At 42.7% G+C, this 17,389-nt stretch overlaps 1 protein-coding gene across 3 annotated transcripts in view; it reads left to right on the top strand.

The window, feature by feature from the left end:
• LOC100196256 (signal transducer and activator of transcription 1-alpha/beta) overlaps window positions 1-8,980 on the top strand; it is a 37,382-nt gene extending 28,402 nt beyond the window's left edge. For 2 of the 3 annotated variants that reach the window (XM_074112239.1, XM_074112240.1), the window contains exons 14-24: window positions 185-226; window positions 344-427; window positions 624-722; window positions 1,101-1,236; window positions 1,512-1,567; window positions 1,656-1,747; window positions 1,867-2,006; window positions 5,589-5,774; window positions 6,156-6,231; window positions 6,587-6,683; window positions 7,374-8,980. In XM_074112239.1, coding sequence (XP_073968340.1) covers window positions 185-226; window positions 344-427; window positions 624-722; window positions 1,101-1,236; window positions 1,512-1,567; window positions 1,656-1,747; window positions 1,867-2,006; window positions 5,589-5,774; window positions 6,156-6,231; window positions 6,587-6,683; window positions 7,374-7,484 — 1,119 coding nt within the window. In that variant the 3' untranslated portion in view covers window positions 7,485-8,980. Of the gene's footprint in view, window positions 1-184; window positions 227-343; window positions 428-623; window positions 723-1,100; window positions 1,237-1,511; window positions 1,568-1,655; window positions 1,748-1,866; window positions 2,007-5,588; window positions 5,775-6,155; window positions 6,232-6,586; window positions 6,684-7,335 lie in introns of all 3 variants that reach the window. The other variant, XM_074112241.1, reaches the window with a different exon arrangement.
• Window positions 8,981-17,389: the final 8,409 nt, after the last annotated feature.

Genomic DNA, 17,389 nt, shown 5'->3' with positions numbered 1-17,389 from the left:
CATTACGAAAGTGGTTTGATGTTAGCATTCTTGCCTTGGGTCAGGCGACCAGGGTTCAAGTCTCCTGCCGATTGCTGTAACAGTATATCGTGTGTGCTGTTCAGAATCATGTTTTTACGTTTTGTTGATGTTGTTCTTCTTCTTTTGGTTACTTTACATTATTTACAACTATTTTCTTCCCCAGCAACTAAAGGAACAGAAAGTTACAGGCAACAGATCAAATGAGGTAAGCAAAGCACATCAGGTGTGAGGATGATTGTGGTGTATAAAACTATTACTATGCAATGTCATAGTAATACATATATATATATATTTATTGATGTACGTCTGTGTGTCAACTCAGGGTCCTCTCATAGTGACGGAGGAGCTCCACTCTATTAGCTTTGAGACTCAACTCTGTCAGCCAGGACTCCAGGTCGAACTAGAGGTCAGAACAACAGTAACCAATCTGTACACTATTGTCATGGCAGAAATATTTGTTAGTAATACACACCAAGGATCCTGACTGTCTGTACTGATGTTCCTATCTGACTTCGTGTGTGTGTGTGTGTGTGTGTGTGTGTGTGTGTGTGTGTGTGTGTGTGTGTGTGTGTGTGTGTGTGTGTGTGTGTGTGTGTGTCCAGACAATGTCCCTGCCCATTGTGGTCATCTCCAACATTAGCCAGCTGCCCAGCGCCTGGGCCTCTGTCATGTGGTACAACATGCTGACCAGTGAGTTCAAGGTACAACCCCTCTCACCTACCCTTCTCATTCAAGACTAAATCCTCATAGCTACAGTATCTATCTATCTATCTATCTATCTATCTATCTATCTATCTATCTATCTATCTATCTATCTATCTATCTATCTATCTATCTATCTATCTATCTACTTACTGAGATTTTACCCTCTGAGAACTACAGTAACTTTTGTTCTCTTAACTGCCTCCTTACTTATGTCATGTGATCCAGACTGGACAGGTTTAATATAGGGGCTCGAACTCCTGGTCCTGAAGAGCCAGCTGGCGTGCAGGCTTTTGTTCCACCCCAGCACTAACACTCTTCTTCCAAACTATCAGCTTATCATCTCCATCCCTCTCTCTCCTCCTCCTCCTCCTCAGAATCTGTCATTCTTCCTGAGCCCTCCTCAGGCCACCTGGAGCCAGTTGTCAAACGTGCTGAGCTGGCAGTTCTCCTCCATAACCAAGCGAGGCCTCAACGACGAGCAGCTGAGCATGCTGGGAGACAAGCTCCTGGGTGAGTCTTATTGTGACTTGGCGTGGTTTTGTGAAACGACACAGCCACAGCAAACCCATCTGTGATATTAAGGTGCGCTAGTTGGTTATAAAAGGTGGCCATACATACAGTGTGTGAGGTGGCTATTAGTTTTTCTCTACACACATATCTGGCAAGCGAGTCAAGTTGACCAACTCATTTGGCCAACTAATCCCAGATGAAGGCTAACAATGCAAATGTTGCTTAAGGTCGTTCCATTAAATTGAACCAATAATAATGTGAAACTCCTGTGACAGGTCGAGAAGCAGCGGGAAACCCTAATGGGCTCATCCCCTGGACCAAGTTCTGCAAGGTGAGCATCTCACTGGAAGTTTAGTGTTTTAGCCAACCCGTGTGTGTTTACTATGGGCTGTGTATTGAGTGTGTCTTTACCTGAGCAGAATGTGAATGAGAAGAGCTTTCCCTTCTGGCTGTGGATCGAGGGAATACTGGACCTGATCAAGAGACACCTGCTGTGTCTGTGGAATGATGGGTAAAACATCTCTCCAACTCACATTACTTCAGTATGCCTTTCTGAAGACTAGGTTTACATTACTTTTTGGAAAATTTACTTTATTGTGTTATAATCCACTACATCTCTATGGTCTATAGGTGTATCATGGGCTTTGTTAGTAAGGAGAGAGAGAAGGCCCTGCTGAAGGACAAGGAGCCTGGAACTTTCCTGCTGCGCTTCAGCGAGAGCAGCCGAGAGGGAGCCATTACCTTCACCTGGGTGGAGGGCTCCAATAACGGTGTGTGTGTTTTTTTGTGTGCATGTGTGTTTGTAGCTTTGTAGATGAAGGGGAGGAGATGGGTTAAAGAAGGATTTTTAAGCCTTGAGAGAATTGGGACGTGGATTGTGTATGTGTGCCATTCAGAGGGTGAATGGGCAAGACAACATATTTAAGTGCCTTTGAATGGGGTATAGTAGTAGGTGCCAGGTGCATCGGTTTGAGTCAAGAACTGCAACACTGCTGGGATTTTCACGCTCAACAGTTTCCCGTGTGTATCAAGAATGGTCCACCACCCAAAGGATATCCAGCCAACTTGACACAACTGTGGGAAGCATTGGAGTCAACATGGGCCAGCATCCTTGTGGAACACTTTCGACACCTTGTAAAGTCCATGCCTCAACGAATTGAGGCTGTTCTGGGGGCAAAAGTGTGGGGAGAGGGTGCAACTCAATATGAGGAAGGTGTTCCTAATGTGTGGTATATATACTCAGTGTACATACCAATGGACAGACAAAAATATATATATTTTAATTGTTTTTACACATTATGAGTATGTGTCTCTACATCTGTCTCAGGTATATGTGTTTCTGTTTGTATTATTTTACCAGGTAAGCTGACTGAGAACACATTCTCATATCACATTGGTGTGTGTGTGTGTGTGTGTGTGTGTGTGTGTGTGTGTGTGCATTTATGTACAGTTGAAGTCGGAAGTTTACATACACTTAGGTTGGAGTCATTAAAAATCGTTTTTCAACCACTCCACAAATTTCTTGTTTTAACAAACTATAGTTTTGTGCATGACACAAGTAATTTTTCCAACAGTTGTTTACAGACAGATTATTTCACTTTTAATTCACTGTATCACAATTCCAGTGGGTCAGAAGTTTACATTCACTAAATTGACTGTGCCTTTAAACAGCTTAGAAAATTCCAGAAAATGTCATGGCTTTAGATGCTTCTGATAGGCTAATTGACATCATTTGAGTCAATTGGATGTGTACCTGTGGATGTACACTGCTCAAAAAAATAAAGGGAACACTAAAATAACACATCCTAGATCTGAATGAAATAATCTTATTAAATACTTTTTTCTTTACATAGTTGAATGTGCTGACAACAAAATCACACAAAAATAATCAATGGGAATCCAATTTATCAACCCATGGAGGTCTGGATTTGGAGTCACACTCAAAATTAAAGTGGAAAACCACACTACAGGCTGATCCAACTTTGATGTAATGTCCTTAAAACAAGTCAAAATGAGGCTCAGTAGTGTGTGTGGCCTCCACGTGCCTGTATGACCTCCCTACAACGCCTGGGCATGCTCCTGATGAGGTGGCGGATGGTCTCCTGAGGGATCTCCTCCCAGACCTGGACTAAAGCATCCGCCAACTCCTGGACAGTCTGTGGTGCAACGTGGCGTTGGTGGATGGAGCGAGACATGATGTCCCAGATGTGCTCAATTCGATTCAGGTCTGGGGAACGGGCGGGCCAGTCCATAGCATCAATGCCTTCCTCTTGCAGGAACTGCTGACACACTCCAGCCACATGAGGTCTAGCATTGTCTTGCATTAGAAGGAACCCAGGGCCAACCGCACCAGCATATGGTCTCACAAGGGGTCTGAGGATCTCATCTCGGTACCTAATGGCAGTCAGGCTACCTCTGGCGAGCACATGAAGGGCTGTGCGGCCCCCCAAAGAAATGCCACCCCACACCATGACTGACCCACCGCCAAACCGGTCATGCTGGAGGATGTTGCAGACAGCAGAACGTTCTCCACGGCGTCTCCAGACTGTCACGTCTGTCACATGTGCTCAGTGTGAACCTGCTTTCATCTGTGAAGAGCACAGGGCGCCAGTGGCGAATTTGCCAATCTTGGTGTTCTCTGGCAAATGCCAAACGTCCTGCACGGTGTTGGGCTGTAAGCACAACCCCCACCTGTGGATGTCAGGCCCTCATACCCACCCTCATGGAGTCTGTTTCTGACCGTTTGAGCAGACACATGCACATTTGTGGCCTGCTGGAGGTCATTTTGCAGGGCTCTGGCAGTGCTCCTCCTTGCACAAAGGCGGAGGTAGCGGTCCTGCTGCTGGGTTGTTGCCCTCCAACGGCCTCCTCCACATCTCCTGATGTACTGGCCTGTCTCCTGGTAGCGCCTCCATGCTCTGAACACTACGCTGACAGACACAGCAAACCTTCTTGCCACAGCTCGCATTGATGTGCCATCCTGGATGAGCTGCACTACCTGAGCCACTTGTGTGGGTTGTAGACTCCGTCTCATGTCACCACTAGAGTTAAAGCACCGCCAGCATTCAAAAGTGACCAAAACATCAGCCAGGAAGCATAGGAACTGAGAAGTGGTCTGTGGTTACCACCTGCAGAACCACTCCTTTATTGGGGGTGTCTTGCTAATTGCCTATAATTTCCACTTGTTGTCTATTCCATTTGCACAACAGCATGTGAAATTTATTGTCAATCAGTGTTGCTTCCTAACTGGACAGTTTGATTTCACAGAAGTGTGATTGACTTGGAGTTACATTGTGTTGTTTAAGTGTTCCCTTTATTTTTTTTAGCAGTATATTTCAAGGCCTACCTTCAAACTCAGTGCCTCTTTGCTTGACATCATCAAAATCAAAAGAAATCAGCCCAAAAAAATGGTGGACCTCCACAAGTCTGGTTCATCCTTGGGAGCAATTTTCAAACGCCTGAAGGTACCACGTTCATCTGCACAAACAATAGTACGCAAGTATAAACACCATGGGACCACGCAGCCGTCATGCCGCTCAGGAAGGAGACACGTTCTGTCTCCTAGATATGAACATACTTTGGTGCGAAAAGTGCAAATCAATCACAGAACAACAGGAAAAGACCTTGTGAAGATGCTGGAGGAAACAGGTACAAAAGTATCTATATCCATAGTAAAACAAGTCCTATATCGACATAACCTGAAAGGCCGCTCAGCAAGGAAGAAGCCACTGCTCCAAAACCGCCATTAAAAAAGCCAGACTACGGTTTGCAATAGCACATGGGGACAAAGATTGTACTTTTTTTCCCCCTCTGGTCTGATGAAACAAAAATAGAACTGTTTGGCCACAATGACGATCATTATGTTTGGAGGAAAAAGGGGGAGGCTTGCAAGCCGAAGACCACCATCCCAACCGTGAAGCACGGGGGTGGCAGCATCATGTTGTGGGGGTGCTTTGCTGCAGCCAAACCTGACTCAGTTACACCAGCTCTGTCAGGAGTAATGGGCCAAAATTCACCCAACATATTGTGGGAAGCTTGTGGAAGGCTACCCGAATCGTTTGACCCAAGTTAAACAATTTAAAGGCAATGCTACCAAATACTAATTGAGTGTATGTCAACTTCTGACCCACTGGGAATGTGATGAAAGAAATAAATGCTGAAATAAATCATTCTCTCTACTATTATTCTGAAAATGTCACATTCTTAAGATAAAGTGGTGATCCTAACTGACCTAAGACAGGCAATTTTTACTAGGATTAAATGTCAGGAATTGTGAGAAACTGGAGTTTAAATGTAATTGGCTAAGGTGTATGTAAACTTCCGACTTCAACTGTATATCTATGAACATATAGACGTCCATTTCCACGCGGTGGAGCCCTACACTAAGAAGGAGCTGGCCGCCGTCTCTTTTCCTGACATCCTCCGCAACTACAAGGTGATGGCTGCTGAGAACATCCCTGAGAACCCTCTGCTCTACCTCTACCCCAACATCCCCAAAGACAGTGCCTTCACACGCTACTACAGCCGCCCCACAGAAGGTAACTAACAAGCTGTTAGAAATGTATGTGTGTTGAGGAAAGATTGAGTAGTTGAAAAAGGTACAAATGGTGTTGAAGACTTCAATTCCAGTCTAAGCTATTATACACAATATATACTGCATAGCATACTTTTCTTATTTTGTTGTGCCACACCCTTTTCCCCCATTGAAATACTGACCACTGGTAATGCCTTGCCACAGGAGGTTGGTGAGGGGAGGAAGGCTCAAAATAATGGCTGGAATGGAGTGTGTGATGCGTTTGATACCATTCCATTTACTCCATTCCAGCCATTACTATGAATCCGTGCTCCCCAATTTAGGGGCCACCTGTGTTTGGTTCTGATGATAACCTCTAGACGTCTATAACCTTTGACCTTCTCAGCTGCTGAGCCAATGGAGTTGGAGAGTGCCTCTGAGGCTGGCTACATTAGGACGGAGCTCATCTCTGTGTCTGAAGTGTAAGTCTGATTCTTGTTATGAAACACCTTTTACTGTTTTTATATCGTTTTCATTGATTTAAGATACACCCAACAGACAACACACAAAGCCCAAAGTACAAGAAAAGGTCAAATGAAAAGTGTACGTCTCTTGTTATGTCAGTCACTGAGAGTCACTCACCCATGTCAGCTAACATGTTTTAGATCGGTAAATTAGTCTAGCCAAATATTTCACTGGTAGTAAACATGGTTGAATTACCGACCAGGGGGCACCCATTGATTGATTGTCACTCTCACTCAGATATCATATTAAATACTGCAAACATTTATTTTCTCCTGGTTATGTAACTGTTTGTTGGGTTCTGTTTCTCCTCAGCCACCCCTCCAGACTACAGGACGCCATGCTGCCCATGAGTCCCGAAGTGTATGGAGAGCTGACCAGGATTATTAACCCTGATGAGATTGAAAATGTGGTAGGTTACAGCCAGACAGCACCTGCCACACACACAGATTAGCGACACTGTGGTAGGTTTTAGCCAGACAGCACCAGCCACACACAGAGTAGAGACACTGTTGTATGTTAGTCAGCCAGCAGTAGCCACACACAGTGGTCGGGTTCCCCTGCTCAGCCGTTCCATGCATCAACCAATGGTTGCATGCTACATCAACTGTGCCACCCGGCACCAGATTGCTATAACATATGTGGTTAGTTGATCCGTAAAATAATTATCAGGGAGTAGAAAGATCTGGCATGCATCAGCAACACCTGGGCAGAGGAACGTGACCCACAGTGTGGTAGGTTAGAGACAGACAGCGCCAGCCACACTCAGAGATGAGACAACACATATCTAATCATCATAAAACAACAAAATGTGGAAAAGATGTGAACATTTGAGAAGACAAGACAGCCCTGGGCTAAAATTAGAATGTAAGGTCCTGGCAAATCAGCTGTACCGCTTTATTTCCAAATCTTTCATGGCGAGGGTCGGGATAATTCATGCATTTTTTTTATTTACTATGTGACTGTGCCACTGTGTAACACATGCAATCACAAAAGTGCAGCATTACACTATTGAGATGCAGCTATTTTTTCCCCCTGATCCTATGTTGTCCCTCTCCCTTCAGATGTGCACTCCCTTCCCAAACTAATCTGCCCTCTTCAGGTGGTGCCCAGGAAAATGTGTGTAAGCTCCCGAGCCAAGTACCGAAGACACCACACAAAAAGGATGACGTTTGCAATAGATTTGAAAGCGCAACTGAAACTGTATATGTAGTCCTACGTTATCGTTTTATATACACACATGAGATTTTGGGGCTTTGAGTCCAGCTGTTTGTAATAAGGAATGTCATTCTACGCTACTTGTGGGACAGGGTAATATTTTGTTTATGCATATGTAATGTGAACAACAAAAGGGATGCAGAAAGCTGTTCTTCACCTTGTAAATAGATACGATTTTGTAGTAACTTATAATAAGGAAAATGGTTCAGCTGTTCTGGGTCGTTCCATGAAATGAGTGCCCTTTGATATTTTAGTCAGAATTGTTCCACCAATATTGAATTTTAAAAGGCTGTTATATTAAATGAAGTGGCCTTTAATATAGACCACATGGAGACTTCAATAAATCAGATATTTAATATAATAATAATATGGATAAAGGCTTGCTAAAGTGCCAAAATTCATCAAATATATCTATATTATTTTGTGTACTTTTTACCCATTTTTCTCCCCAATTTAATGATTTCCAATTGGTAGTCTTGTCTCATCGCTGCAACTCCCGTACGGACTCGGTAGAGGCGAAGGTCAAGAGCCATGCGTCCGCCGAAACATGACCCTGCTTCTTGACACACCGCACCAATGTGTCGGAGGAAACACCGCACAACTGGCGACCGCCACAGGAGTCGCTAGAGCGCGATAGGACAAGGACATCACGTCCGGCTAAACCCTCCCCTAACCCAGACGACGCTGGGCCAATTGTGCGTCGCCTCATGGGTCTCCCGGTCGCGGCCGGCTGCGACACAGCCCGGGATCGAACCCGGCTCTGTAGTGACGCCTCAAGCACTGCGATTAAGTGCCTTAGACAACTGCGCCACTCGGGAGGCCACAAATTCAGCATTTTGACACTTAATCCCAACATTTCTCCAAGTTTCTCCAAGCCCTAGTTATTTTGTTGCTTTCACAAAGTCATTCTTTATTTCATGTGAGTAGTGATTCATTTGCATCTGTCCCTCATTTTAAGGTCAATCCTGTTACGTAAACTGAGCTCTCGTTTTAATTTGGTGAAACTATTCCTTTTGAAATATTGCTTTTAAAAGAAACATTGAACGTCTAATAGTCAAATCAGAGTAAACGCAGGTGCGCTGGATCTACTTTTTTTGTTGTTCATTTTCTGGTGTTTTGTGGTGGAAAACTGAGCAGGTCGAGCATAACATGTCAACCCTGTTAGCCATAGATAGGCTAGAAGTGTTTATTCCTCTCTCTGTGCATACCTTTGGTTGTGTTGTTGTGGCTTTGGCAGTTGACACCTAATTTACTGACCATGTCTCATCTGATTATTTTTGTGAGTGTTTACTTTATTTATGGTATAAATTAATTTTGTTATTCCTTTACTCAGTGTGGGGTTTCCCATTGTTTGTTACAATCTTGAGCCAGGTTGTAACAAGTTATACTGAATTTGTGGAACAACCCTTATATGCAAAGTACTTCTAAACTGTACTCACGACTGCCTGGACTTCATTGTTTCAATTAATTAAAAATAAGAGCTGTCTCACATGCCTGAAAAGCTTTGCTTTTTTTAAACATGTTAATTTAAATATATTTATATATGTGTACATATTCCACTGCAAGGAGCAATCACACTCTTGCACACCTCTTAACAAATGAACTTGATCATGTATTCCTTAAAATAACAGAAAAGGACATCCATATACAGTCGTGGCCAAAAGTTTTGAGAATGACACAAATATTAATTTTCACAAAGTCTGCTGCCTCAGTTTGTATGGTGGCAATTTGCATATACTCTATAATGTTATGAAGAGTGATCAGATGAATTGCAATTCATTGCAAAGTCCCTCTTTGCCATGTAAATGAACTGAATCCCCCAAAAACATTTCCACTGCATTTCAGCCCTGCCACAAAAGGACCAGCTGGCATCATGTCAGTGATTCTCTCGTTAACACAGGTGTGCTTGTTGACGAGGACAAGGCTGGAGATCAATCTGTCATGCTGATTGAGTTTGAATAACAGACTGGGAGCTTCAAAAGGAGGGTAATGCTTGGAATCATTGTTCTTCCTCTGTCAACCATGGTTACCTGCAAGGAAACACATGCCGTCATCATTGCTTTGCACAAAAAGGGCTTCACAGGCAAGGATATTGCTTGCCAGTAAGATTGCACCTAAATCAACCATTTATCGGATCATCATGAACTTCAAGGAGAGCGGTTCAATTGTTGTGAAGAAGGCTTCAGGGCGCCCAAGAAAGTCCAGCAAGTGCCAGGACTGTCTCCTAAAGTTGATTCAGTTGCGGGATCGGGGCACCACCAGTACAGAGCTTGCTCAGGAATGGTAGCAGGCAGGTGTGAATAAAGAATGGTACCAACACATCCTCCGAGAGCAACTTCTCCCAACCATCCAGGAACAGTTTGGTGACGAACAATGCCTTTTCCTGCATGATGGAGCACCTTGCCATAAGGCAAAAGTGATAACTAAGTGGCTCAGGGAACAAAACATTGATATTTTGGGTCCATGGCCAGGAAACTCCCCAGACCTTAATCCCATTGAGAACTTGTGGTCAATCCTCAAGAGGCGGGTGGACAAACAAAAACCCACAAGTTCTGACAAACTCCAAGCATTGATTATGCAAGAATGGGCTGCCATCAGTCAGGATGTGGCCCAGAAGTTAATTGACAGCATGCCAAGGTGGATTGCAGAGGTCTTGAAAAAGAAGGGTCAGCACTGCAAATATTGAGTCTTTGCATCAACTTCATGTAATTGTCAGTAAAACACTTATGAAATGCTTGTAATTATACTTCAGTATTCCATAGTAACATCTGACAAAAATATGTAAAGACACTGAAGCAGCAAACTTTGTGGAAATTAATATTTGTGTCATTCTCAAAACCTTTGGCCACGACTGTACAACAATACATTCAGAACTGTCTTTAGTTGGAATTTTAGATTGATCTGCGACTATTGGTGACACCTGACTTAAACCATCTGTCCATATGACCTGCAGGAATTCGAACTCCTCTGAGCTAAAGCCTAGACAGCTAACACAAGTTATCAGGGCTCAGGCAAGGTTACCCTTCTTCGAACCACCTCCACTGCAACAGACATGTTATAACAAGGACAAAACCAATGTCAGATTTTGAGGCCTGTTCCTCTATGTCTTAGGGTGGTGATTGGTTGGAGGGTTCAAGTCAGGTGTTTCCCAGACTATTAAAGGAGTGGTGAATGAGGTTAAATGTCTGTGGCAACATGTTCCATTATCTTTCTCATTCTTTGGATATCATTTTAACATGTTCTATATCTCTATACACAATGACATCATCTCAGTGTTGCTGCAAAACGGTAACAGTGCATTACACAAATGAAAAAGTAATGGTAGAGATAGAAATGGAATGGAATGTACAGAGAGGACAGGGTTCTCCAGATATAGATTAGAATTTTAGATTAGAACATTGTGCAAGGTTATTGTCCATTGTGCCAATGAAGCTGTTCTTATGCTACACCCTCGGAGTGTGGTGTCAGGAAAATAACCTCACACTCAACGTCAACAAAACAAAGGAGATGATCATGGACTTCAGGAAACAGCAGAGGGAGCACCCCCCTATCCACATCGACGGGACAGTAGTGGAGAAGTGGAAAGTTTTAAGTTCCTCGGCATACACATCACGGACAAACTGAAATGGTCCACACACACAGACCGTGTGGTGAAGAAGGCGCAACAACGCCTCTTCAACCTCAGGAGGCTGAAGAAAACACTCACAAACATTTACAGATGCACAATCGGGAGCATCCTGTTGGGCTGTATCACCGCCTTGTACAGCAACTGCATAACGCATCACCGGGGGAAAACTACCTGCCCTCCAGGACACCTACATCACCCGATGTCACAGGAAGGCCAAAAAGATAATCAAGGACCTGTAACCTGTTCACCCCGCTATCATCCAGAAGGCGATGTCAGCACAGGTGCATCAAAGCTGGGACCGAGAGACTGAAAAACAGCTTCTATCTCAAGGCCATCAGACTGTTAAACAGCCATCACTAACATTGAGTGGCTGCTGCCAACATACTGAGTCAATCTCTAGCCACTTTAATAATAAAACATTTGATGTAGTAAATGTATCACTAGTCACTTTAAACAATGCCACTTCATATAATGTTTACGTACCCTACATTACTCATCTCATATGTATATACTGTACTCTATACCATCTACTGCATCTTGCCTATGCCGTTTGGCCATCGCTCATCCATACATTTATATGTACATATTCTTATTCATGCCTTTACACTTGTGTGTATAAGGTAGTTGTTGTGAAATTGTTAGATTACTTGTTAGATATTACTGCACGGTCGGAACTAGAAGCACAAGCATTTCGCTACACTCGCATTAACAATCTGCTAACCATGTGTATGTGACCAATTTGATTTGATTTGATTGAATGTTTTCCCCATAAAACCTACCACTGCTTTGATTTCTAATTTGATCAGTATTGGTTTATGCTGTGTTAAAATTTCTGTTTAAGCAATAAACAAATTAAAAAAGAAAAACTCTGGTTGTAAACTGACTGCAGTAGCTATGTTTTTGGTATCGCTCATGTCATACTGCATGTCATTCCTCAACTGTCTGGATTTTACATTCATATTGGCCCTCCACAAAACTGACACACTAAATCAACAAACTGTTTTTGTACATATTCAATACAATAAGTACATGTCTTTCCATTAATTTCTTAAACTCATTGGAAATTAAATTGAATTCAACTATGCTATAATCCCACTGAATCATGAATAACCCTCATTCAGATGATTTTATATGGTCCTTTACACACCAGCTCCGTGGGAAAATTGGATCCTGGCCAAAGGCACAAGTTCATTCAAAAAGTGTGAGACATCTAGGATGTGTTTTTGACAATATTAATGTCAACTGCCATATGTTTATGTACATGTCCAACTGGTTTCCTCCTATTTTCAGACTAGTGATGCCAGACTAGTGTTTTATCATGTGGCCACAGATACTCCCCTATTCTGTCAGTGGTTCCAGATCTACAACAAACAAATGTGTGCGCATAGCATACAGTATTGAGCAATAGAGAAGTAAAATTACATTGTTATGAGAAAATCATAATACAGAAAAAGAACACTAGACCAAAAATATACACAAATTTAAAAAAAAGTGTCTTGTGCCATCCAAAACAAAGTACAATAAAATGAAATTGAAATGAAAGCTAAAGGGCATATGCAGTAGGGTTGATAAAGGTCAAGATAAGTTTGACTGGGACTAGTGGAAGCGTAGGATGTTTGGTAACATTTGGCATCCTAAACTTGTTTACATGTGACAAAGTAGGCTACAGGACCATATAGTGCTTCTACCCAAGTGGTGGCCCATAATGTCTTCAGGAGCTACAGTCTTTTTCATTTTTTCCAAGCAGGCATTAACCAAGACATATAGCTAGAATGGTATGGAGTGATATTAGTGCCAACATAAATTGAATTTCAGATTCAACATCATATCGCTCCATAGACTCTAGTGTGCCTGGTTTGGCCAAAGATTACTACACATTGTGGCCCTCCAGGAAAAAGACCAAACTGCTAAACTATTACATTGAATTATATTAAGTATTGGTCCTTGATATCATGAAATATATTTACTTTATACAGTACATAAATATACAATTTACATGTAGCAGCATATGTATAATAATATCACTTTATATTCCACACCAATGTCACAAAGATTCAATCAGATTCTGCACTTCGATTTGGGACTCACTCTCACACACACACACACACACACACACACACACACACACACACACACACACACACACACACACACACACACACACACACACACTTGGTGAGGGAAAGGATAGAGGACGAAAGAGGAAAGATACAGCAAAAATAAGCAACACCGTCACCAAAGCGCACAACAAAAGGTAAAGCAGAACACTTACAGTAAAACAAAGGAGTATAAAAAAATGTAAAACACATTTAATCAAACACACAGTTCCGAAATAAAGTCATCATACAAAGTCGACAAAAGTCACTCCAAAAAGTGTTTATCCCACCAAAGAAACAGCAGTCTAGTAGAGAGGATACAAAAGTAGCGTGGCGCCATCTACTGGCTTGGATGTCTACACTACAGCAGGCCGCCCAGGTTGTTCTCTGCTGTCTCCTTGTCCTTCTTGGGGGCCTCTTGTGGGTTGTACTTGTTTTGATAGTCCTGGAGAATGGTGACCATGCCGTGATGGCCAAAATGCAAGGCCTCTTCCATTGGAAAGATAATGAGCAGTGTGACTGACTGGGGTTGGACTGGCCTACAAAGGTATTCGTTTTTGGGAACTAACACTACTCTTCAGGTGTGAAAATGCTATAGGGTACAGTTCAAATAAATCCCTCATGGTCGACCATAAGTGTTCTTTTGAGTGGGAGTACATTGTAGACTCTCACTCAAGTATATGATACAGTCTCTCATCCACCCACACTTACCTACCCACCCAAAACACACACACAGATAAGACAGACAGGCAGAGAGACAAAGTGGTCATACCTATCCATGGGAACAGGGGTTCACTTTGCACGCCTCCAAGAGGAAGCGCACCACCTCTGCCTGTCCTGAAAGTAGAGCAGATGACTGTTTGTTTCTTAAATAACCCTCACACTCCTACGCACTTTCTCTCTCACACACTGCAGCAAAGACGTCAAACACGACACAGTGCAGTTACCAAGGGACAACAAATTAACCCTACGACACAGAGGGGGTCTGCCAAACACTCCCAGAGGACCCTGACACACACACACAATCTGTCCCTGTTTGTGACAGGAAAAGGAGGCTGTGAGAAGTACCTTCTGCTGCTGCCACATGTAAAGCCATCCTTGAGTCATAGTCCCTCTGCTCCATGTCCATGGAGGACAGAACAAATCTGCAGACATACAGAAACAGGTCAGCAGTGTCACGAGATGGACGATAACGGACAAAGAAAGAAGACGGAAGTAAGTCAGAGATGCAAGAGATGATTTATCACTATGAATGAAGATCTAATCATTCCATTGTCATGAAATTAACATTATTAAAAAAATATATAATTTGCATATCATGGACAGCAGGACTTTAGTTCTGTTGTACACACTGAGGGACAGTCATTATGTTTGGTGTGTTTCTGTGTGTGTGTGTGTGTGTGTGTGTGTGTGTGTGTGTGTGTGTGTGTGTGTGTGTGTGTGTGTGTGTGTGTGTGTGTGTGTGTGTGTGTGTGTGTGTGTGTGTGTGTGTGTGTGTGTGTGTGTGTGTGTTAAAGAAGAGAGTGTGTAAAAGAGTTGCATACATTACCTCCTTAGTGCTGAGATATCTCCGGTGTAGGCGGCAAACATGAGGTTGATGACAGACTTGACCTGGAGAGAAAAAAGAAAGCAGTTTGTGGAACCAGGCAACACACACACAGGCAGCCAGGGGGTGTGGGGGACATGTGCCAGCTAAAGGAGAAGCAGAGTCAAACCCATCAAATCAGGACTTCTGGATACCAATAAACTTCTAACAAAACCCCAAGGCAATGGCAGTATTACTTTATTTATGTGAACCTGAAAAATATATGGCAGATTGAGGGATTTCTCGTTTACTGTAATAACATGGAGTAAAATGCTACAGCGAGCCACTCATGAAGTCAGCAATAACTAGGAAACTAAATATCTAAAAACTATAGTTAAAAAAATATTGCCATCACTAAGTAAAGCTGAAAGGAATAATGCTAAGAATGCAGTTGTAGTGCATTGTTAGTCTTGACAGAAGTTCTTAATACCCCATTATAATGTCTAAGCAGGGGATATTGCCAGCCTCGTTAGCCAATGTTTTCTATTTTAAGGAGCACCCAGTCATGTTTGAGGAGCTACCAGTATCGATTACAGACCAAATACTATGGTTGGATTCTGGCAGTTGGTTTTTAAAGAGTTGATTGGCTAAATAAAGGTAGAGATGAATATATTGGGTGTAACACTATGGCACTAGCATAGAAATAGAGTGATGGAATACAATTTGAGCTTATTCTCGATTGGTCCAATCACAATACATTTACTTGAAGTTCCCATGCTTTAACAGACTACGTGTGCGTTTTATGGGAGGGAAAGCAGTCTAAATTGAGGGCCTTGCTGTATTGCAAAGTTATTGGTCTGCAGTAACCTTCTCTAATCTAATCTGACAATTAACCACTAGAGGGTGCTGAAACATTACATTTACATTTAAGTCATTTAGCAGACGCTCTTATCCAGAGCGACTTACAAATTGGTGCATTCACCTTATGATATCCAGTGGAACAACCACTTTACAATAGTGCATCTAAATCTTTTAAGGGGGGGGTTAGAAGGATTACTTTATCCTATCCTAGGTATTCCTTAAAGAGGTGGGGTTTCAGGTGTCTCCGGAAGGTGGTGATTGACTCCGCTGTCCTGGCGTCGTGAGGGAGCTTGTTCCACCATTGGGGTGCCAGAGCAGCGAACAGTTTTGACTGGGCTGAGCGGGAACTGTGCTTCCTCAGAGGTAGGGGGGCCAGCAGGCCAGAGGTGGATGAACGCAGTGCCCTCATTACTCAAGGGATAGTGACATTGCCTGGAGTAAATTGTCTCGTGTTTTTCCAATTGGGTGTTGGTGGTGGTATTGTGGGTAGAGCTCAAAAGCTTCAAAGACATAATTATGTGAACCTCTGTTTGGACCGGAATTAGATGCTTTATATATCAACTGTACTGGAGCTAATGAAAATAGTGAATTAAAAACAAAAACAGTAAACAGTGCTGGGGAATCAAAAGCATAAAAACCCTCAATGAATACATTTCTCAATTAATGACAATATGGAGTTATCACCAGTTTAGAAATGTTTTACTTGGGGAAGAACAGTTGTGCAGAATAAAATATCTGATGCATTTTGATAGGCTGCACAATGCTTTCCAATGCAGAGACACAACTGCCCAGAACAGAATATAAAGGAGCTCCACATCACAGTAGAACACCAATCAGAACAGAATGAAGCAGGGCAAAACTCAGCATAGACCTAAGTTGCATAGAGCAGAACTGAACACAGTAGAATAGAGTAGAGCACGGCATTTAGCAGATCAGTTGCACACAACTCAGTCAGATTTGGATCGAACCGTTCTGGATGAAACAGCACTGAGTAATACTGCAGTGAATCTCACATCCAATTCCATCTCTGAGATTTTTGCTGTGGATAAAGCCCCCACTGTGTGTCTCTTTTCTGCTATCTCCTGAATCCTCACCCCCAATCCCCATCTAAAAAAAAAGACTTCATATCAAGGAGAAAGACAGAGAGAGGTAGTGACTGAGAGAGGTAGTGACTGCTTCTCAAAGAGAGTGAGAGTGAACATGGTGTGGTACAGCCTGAGGGCACCACTCGGGAGGCTGAAGCACAAGCATACAGACCAAGCTCACACAGGTCAACCACAATGCATTCTGGGGGTCTCTTCTGATTAGTTCCTCTGATCTCAGGGGTGAAAGGGTGCACTGCATTCCACACAATACCCCTCCCAAATCACTCACCCCCTCACCTCTCCGTTACCAGCTCAGGTTGAACTGTGACCTGAAGAGTCAAGCCTAGTCACAGAAATGTTTTCAAACGTTTTTATGGCACAGAAATGACCCGGTATTTACTTGGAAATTATATGGTAAAATGGTAATTACATAATAATAACCAAAAAGTTTACTTTAAATTACTGATCGTTACAAACTGTTTAGGATTTATTAAAACTGGTAGCTACCATTTTAGTACCAACCAGATACGTAGTTACCAATTGTGTTGAAAGTAAGTAACAGAAAGGACCTATTGATACCACATAATGTTCTAGTAAATGAATACCAGGTGAATACCAGTGCAAACACTATCGTAACATAAAGTGCCATCACAAAATCTTCTGTTAGCCAAGAAAACTAAGAAAGGCTGAACAACTTAGTTTCAG

The sequence above is a fragment of the Salmo salar genome, chromosome ssa21 (assembly GCF_905237065.1).
Source record: "Salmo salar chromosome ssa21, Ssal_v3.1, whole genome shotgun sequence".
Lineage (NCBI taxonomy): Eukaryota > Metazoa > Chordata > Actinopteri > Salmoniformes > Salmonidae > Salmo > Salmo salar.
The sequence above is the reverse complement of the archived record's forward strand: the minus strand, read 5'-3'. Positions and strand labels throughout refer to the sequence as shown.